General features: G+C 43.2%; 1 protein-coding gene across 1 annotated transcript in view; it reads left to right on the top strand.

The window, feature by feature from the left end:
* Positions 1–7,133, top strand: part of ADGRL3 (adhesion G protein-coupled receptor L3) — a 312,615-nt gene that overhangs the window by 178,177 nt on the left and 127,305 nt on the right. Inside the window, exon 10 of the mRNA XM_014520156.2 lies at positions 6,933–7,116. Within this exon, the coding sequence (XP_014375642.1) occupies positions 6,933–7,116 (184 nt within the window). The remainder of the gene's footprint in view (positions 1–6,932; positions 7,117–7,133) is intronic.

Raw genomic sequence — 7,133 nt, 5'->3', positions numbered from 1 at the left:
ACCTACTGAACATCAAAGACGTGGCGGGCGAGAATAAGAGGGTGCCTTGGGCCGGCCTTGACACGGAGCGAGGGACCTCGAGGAGATCACGGCCCTCTTAAAGGACCCCGCCGTGACAATGTTGAATAGCAGTGGACCAAGCACTGACCCCTGCCAGACACCATGGGCCACTTCCCACTAAGATGACACGGATCCATTCATTACAGCTCTCTGGAGTGTGCCCCGTAGCCAGTTTCCTACCCACCTGCTAGTTTCACAGTTAAGCCCACAGTCTTCCAATTTTCTCATGAGAACATCATGGGATACCAGATCGAAAGCTTTTTGGAGGTCAGGGTATACAGTGTCAACCTCCTGTCTCTGATCCAGGTGGCAAGTCATCTGATTATAAAAGGAGATGAGGTTGGTAAGATAAGACCTGCCCGTGACAAAGCCATGCTGGCTGTCATTCAGAATCCTATCTTCTGCAAGCCTATCACACACAGACTCCTTAATTAATTTTTTCGGAATTTTCCCTGGGATAGAAGTTAGGCTAATTGGCCTATAGTTACCTGGGTCCTCCTTCCTCCCCTTCTTGAAGATGGGCACAACACTGGCCCTCTTCCAGTCCTCAGGGACCTCCCTGGAGTGCCACAAGTTTTGGAAGAACTTCACCAGGGGTTCCGCGATGACTTCAGCCAGCTCCTTCAGCACTCTCAGATGAAGTTCATCTGGTACTGCTGACATATACATCCAGTTTCTTTAACTGATCACACATCAGTTTTACGGCAATAGTAGGAAGGCGGTCATTTGAACCCTGCTCATTCTGTACCCTACCTGGCATGATTCTCCACTTGGCCTGGTGAAAGACCAAAGCAAAGTAGTCATTCAGGAGTTTAGTTTTCTCCTGTGTGCCAGTGACTAGCTGTCCTGAGTTGTTAAGCAATGGCCTTACACTCCCATTTGTTTTCCTCTCATTCCCTACTTAGCTAAAGAAGGACTTCTTGTTGTCCTTGATTCCTGTTGCTAATTTCAGTTCAGTCACTGCCTTAGCTTTTCTAATGTGATCCCTACAAGTGTGGGTTGAAGTATATAAATAGTGGAAGGCAACAAAATTGTTCCTAGACTGTGTAACAAGGACACAGGGATGATCAGGTCTTTCAGCTGCCAGCATTCACTACAGGCTATTCCGAGTAACAAATGAGGGCTTTGAACATAGAAAATAAATTTGATATCAAAGTGCAAGGTTTCAAGGTTCAGTGGTATGATTCTGTTTACCACTGGTGCCACACGTGTTCCTAGATTTAAAACCCAGTTTCCTCACTAGAATTCTCTGCGGGGGGAGAAGATACAAGTAAACAAACAAGCAAAGTGCAATTTTAAAGAACAAAGCAGCTGTCACAAAGGAAATCAATGGGATATGTACAATCAGCCTTTTAGTAATGTATGATTACTGGAACACTCCTAATTAATTGCCCCACAACAATGTGAATGTTAATATCCATTTGTAAGTTTCTGCAATGAAACTTTTATATTGGTGCTATATTTATTTATTTATTTTGTAATCCCGGGACAAAGTTAGGATTCAATGAGTTTACCCTTATTATAACAAGATCTCTCCTCTGCTCTTACTTTTAAGTATCTGCATTGTACTGTTGCCCAGGCACTCCAAGCATGAACTGGGACCTGAAAGACCAATGCAGCAGTTCCTGCCCCTAAGAATGTATAATCTAAGTCATAAATCAGGACTTTCAGAGATACCCATATCTCCTAGATTTTCAATGGGTCTTGGGTGTCTGTTGCTCTCAGGCACTTTTTCAATCCCAGAATATGGTCTGCAGGGTTAAACCTTCATGACTGGAATCAATAGGACCCTTTGGCTTCTATAGGAGCAAAAATGGGCCCTAGTTTATTGCATTTGGCCTAAAGTATAAACCAGTTACCAGAGAGCTTCAGGTAAGACATCTCCTCTGGTACTCCACTGGGAGAGTTCCCCAACATAATTTTTCTCTCTGTCTATGACCTGAGGCTACAAGCTATTAAGCCTCTGTTTGCTGGCTTGCAAAAGAGAGATTTCCTAGCACTGTAGCCCTTCTTTCTATTTGTGGTATTCTAATCATCATTTTTATACCCCAGCAACCTTGGAGTTTCCTCAGGGCAGTTAAATATGCATGCAAAGATGGAGTAGGAGGTTGGTTTCTGTTTTGGAAAGAACAGGCTGGAGCCCCATACATCTTACTTTGCATGAAGTCTCACAAAAGCTATTTGGCCTGCCCGTTTGAAATCTCTGCCTTCAGATGAGCTGTACTCAGTTAATGTTTAAGCTGAGAACAGGGGAGGGAAGAAAAAAACAGCAATGGAAGACATCTAACTCACTGAATCAAAGTATGAACCAGCAGGGTTTCTGATTTGCTTATTCATTTGAAGGAGCTTAAGGGAGTCAGGTACCCAAGTCCTTTTACAAGGAGTTGTTCACACCAGGCATTTTAGGTCCTTTTTCAAATCCCAGCTTTTATCAGGGTCTTGGGTGGTCTCACGCTGACCATGCATATGTCATAGCTGTTGTTCACTGTTAAGGTCCCATGGCATGACCTGACCTCCACTCTTCTAGTGCTCTGTGTGGAGTTTTCCAATGCCATTCTCTGCATGTTATAATGGCATTCAAGACAGTCACTCCCTTCACTCTCTCCAGTTGACAGAGCAATCTGCTACTGCTCCTTAAAAAAGGGATGTAGGTGTCAAACAGCTACCTCGTGGGAAGAGACCAGAGACTGGCAGCTGAGCCAGAGGTCCAACTCCTAAGACCAGTGCCTTAACTAGGACTAACCATTATACTTTCTTTCCTGTAGGCTTACCCCCCACCCCTGATCTCCTTCCTCTTGCAACGTGTAATCTCAGCCTTAGAAGCTGTTGCTGTAACAGCTGTTTTGTTTCATTTAAACACCTACCTCAGCCTCTGTCCCAAACCCAAACATTATATTAACACCTAATCTCCTTGGCTTTGCCTGCAGCACTTAGCTGTGATGAAGTGCTTTTCTTAAAATGTAACACTTGGAACACTAGATTAGTGCACTAGACTAGGTGAGATGAGCTGACCTTTGGGAAAAGCATTCGGCCAAATTCACGCCTGATGCAAAGCCAGTGAAGGGTGTTTTAGGGATACTTTCAAATCAAGCATAAGGACTTCATCTGCCAGTGTCCATCGAAGCCTTCAATAGGCTTCAGATCATATCGTTCACCAGTGGTATGGCTTTGCTGGTTTCAGTCTAGTCACACAGATACTTTCCAAGTCTGGCATCCTGCTGAAGGTCAGGACTCCCAACTCAGCAGGAGAGCTTTTTAATGCCTGACTAAGTCTGCATTGTGCAAGCACAGAAAACCCCAACAAAAATTAAAATACACATCTGAAAAAAATAGTTTTCCACGGGACGAATCTCTGCAGCAGATGTTGCACCGTAATGCAAACATTCGAGCATCTGTTTCAAGTTTAGTCAAATATGCATTACCTTTCCATCCAAACCCAGGAGCTAGATCTGCACTAAAAACTAATTCTTTCTACCATTCAAATATTTAAAAAAAATAAAATCCAACATGTTGTTTTACCAAAGATTTAAAGAGCCCATTAGCAGCCGAGCTAGATGAAAGTAATGCAAATTGTGTTCTGCATAATAACATTGAAGGGGGAGAAAAATCATCATTTTTTTGATGAGAGTGCATAATTTGCTTTCCATGAATATGGGATCTTTGCAAGAAAAACACATTGCATAGACATGCACAGCAAAATAGGCAAGACTTTGATCACTAGAAAATAATGACACTTCCCTTTGGTCTTTAGAGAGATAAGTTACCAAAGTGAGTTACTGAATTGCATTAAGTGTTATTCAGATTGGACTTTAAGATTTTAAAATGCTGGAAAACATGCCTAAATACCATAGATTTATGATGCTTCTTTTTGACAGCTAAATGTATCTCTCTCTCTGTCTCTCTCTTTTTTTGTTGTTGTTGTTTTAGATGCAATTAAAAAACTTACAAAGATCTCTTTAAAAAAAAACTTTAAAAAAGCAAATAGTGTGCCTATACACGAGCTGGGAGGCTGCTCCAACATGCTGTAATTACAGTGCATCACAGCAGACTCAATTAATCAAGTCTGTTGAAGCATGATAATCACTGTGCTCCAGCCAGCCTCTGTATCTTATGTATCAGTATCCCCACACTTCAAAATGGCTGTGCAGGCGCTTTATTTAAAGCTCACTCAGTGAGCTTTAGATAAAGCACCTCTGCCATCATTTTGAAACACAGGAATGCTGGTACATGAGACAGTCTGGGCACTTTAATTAGAGTGATTCTCAGAGCCACTCTAATTAAGGGCCCCTCACCTGTGGAGCATCTGTATAGATGCCCATAGTTTTAAAATCTAGCAGCTAGTGTGATGATGATAAAGTTTGTGACCATCAATATGCTAAAAAACAGGTTCCAGGTCTAGTATGTGAATGTTTTACACATGCGTGCGTGTCACTGACACACATGCACACACACACATTTTGCTTTATATGAATAAGAACAGCTGAGGCATCAACACTTGTTGGGACAAGTACCTCACCTTATGTTTGCAAGAGTGGCATAGAACAAGCTCTTGAAGTTTTATGACTTGATTTTCCCAAAGTTTCAATATGCTTTAGTAACTATGTTGGGTGCTTAATGGGTTAAAAAAATGAGGTGGTTAGTCTCAAGAGAAAAGAAGATAGGTACATTTCCAAATTATGCTTTCTATATGTCAGTGGAGTACAATAGAGATTCCACAAAGGGTACATTCTGCAGTGTCTGCTCACTGCTGATGGACACGACTAGTGACATCAAAATGCACTTTGTACCTCACAAAGATCTTAATGCAATTGGTATAGTATCCATGATGCTTCCCTGCCCTGTCTTCTACATCAGTAAAAGTGTCATTAGGGATTAAAAATGGCTGCCTCATCAGCATTAGGGGTGCCTATACATGTGTGGGGAAGCTACTCTAATGCGCTGTAATTACAGCACGTCAGAGCAAACTCGAGTCTGCTGGATCGTGCTAATTTGCATGGTCCAGCCAGCCTCCACGTCTCATGTATCAGCATCCTTGCACTTCAAATGCCAGTGGGGGTACTTTAACTAAAGCTCATTTGACAAGCTTTAGTTAAAGTGCTCCCACCACCATTTTGAAACACAGGGACGCTAATACACAAGACGCTGTGGGTGCTTTAATTAGAGTGGCTCTTGGAGCCGTTCTAATTAAAGCACCCCGCCCCCTATGCCTGGAACACATGTAAAAACCCTGGAAGTCTGGAGATCCCTGCATTTCCATAGGCTTTAGCGCAATTTATTATAAATATCATGCAAGTGATCTAATGGTTGAGCAATTTGAAATTCTACCACTCTGACTTAGCACTATCCCACCCTCTCCCTGCCATGACTTCACATGCTTGCCGGGCAGCAGTGGGTCAGGCCTTCCCCCAATCCTGGTACCATATCCTTGGGTCATATATTTTTAGGGCCATGGCTCTCGGTCTTCCTAGAAAACAGGTCATGCCCTGTCCTGTTAATAAATGATTTTGTAAACTCAGGATTTGTAGCATGGTGGAGGTGGGGCAGGAGGGAGGAAGAATTCCCAGCTGTTCTTCTGAATAATCTGTACCACAGTTTTGGGGTCTGTAAATTGCTGAAGTCATGCAGGGCTCTCCTTGCAGCACAGAAAAGTAGAGTAGCTTTGATGCCAGACCTTTCAGCACATGGAATGATGTCAAGAAAGGCAACTTTATCTCAAAGGGCAAATTAGTTTCTGAGGCTGGTATTAATTGGCAGCGGAGGTGTTTCATTATGAAGCAGGAATTTTTTAACAGCCAGTAACTAGTTACTATGAAAACACTAACCAGCAGAAGAGAACATTAGCTGGGCATGTTTTTCTTTTAAACATGTGCAGTCAATTTTGCTCACCGGCTCTGTTGTTCCCTATTTATAATCTTGCTAGCTACATACAAGCTGGGCCAGCAGTAGTTAGTAAGTGAGCGGGTGTTTTTAGTGAAGAAAAATCTTCAGGATCAGTCGGATCTGACAACTGTAATTTACAAACTGTGAGGCTTGCTCAATGTCGTTTGCAGCCTAACGTGCAGCCAGATTAATGCTGGGGAAGTTCACAATGGGAGTGCTCCTTTTACTTAGCAACCTAGGGCGCATTGTACACTGTGGAAAGGATCCAAGTTGTTAGCACAGGGAAAACTCTTCGCTGAATGGAATGATTTGAAATGTGATACCTTATCTAAATCTCTAAGGGCACCCGCTGATCCTCTGGATGAAGAAACTCCTGAGGATCACAGGTAGCAGAGCCCCTCTGTTTATTACCTTGATAATAAGATAGCAGCACAGATGTTGAAGGGTTTATGTGGAAAGAGTATCCCTTGAATGTACATTTTACATTGGCTGGGCAATGTTAGTGCAGTTAATTCTTTGTTAACCTGGAATAGCTGTAGCTGACATCCTGGCTCTGCTTCTTAAGTTCAGAACAGACTGTGGCTGTCAGCTCACTGCTTTGCAGAGATGCATGTTTTCAAATACAATTCCTATGTTTTCTTTAGAGACAAGCCCCCTCTGCCCCCTCCCCCCCAACTTCCCAGAGCCTCCCTCCCCATCCTTTAACCAGCAAAGAGCACAGGAATAGAAAAGATTTTTTTGGTCATTATGTTGTTCAGCTTGTAGAATGAAAGTTAGGCTTTCTTCCCTTGCTTGGTCAAGAGGAAAATTGATGAACAACTCCACTGCAGATTGCCATGAAGAGCGAGGGGGAATGGGACTGGGCAAGGGAGAATGGGGCTATTTTGTGTCTACATACAGTGCTCTGCTCTGCTGACTGGGTAGAATGTATTTGTAGACTTCTTAACAGTTTGCTCAGACTCACAGAAGGCCTTTCTCACCCTCCTTTGCAGGCCATGGTTGAGACGGTTAACAATCTCCTACAGCCACAGGCTCTGAATGCCTGGAGGGACTTGACTGCAAGCGACCAGCTGCGTGCGGCAACCATGTTACTTGACACAGTGGAGGAAAGTGCCTTTGTGCTGGCTGATAACCTCCTGAAGACAGACATCGTCAGGGAGAACACTGACAATATCCGTAAGTGAGCAGAGCCA

Source organism: Alligator sinensis, unplaced genomic scaffold (genome assembly GCF_000455745.1).
Source record: "Alligator sinensis unplaced genomic scaffold, ASM45574v1 scaffold62_1, whole genome shotgun sequence".
NCBI classification, from domain to species: domain Eukaryota; kingdom Metazoa; phylum Chordata; order Crocodylia; family Alligatoridae; genus Alligator; species Alligator sinensis.
Note: the sequence above shows the minus strand (reverse complement) of the source record. Positions and strands in the feature narration are given on the sequence as shown.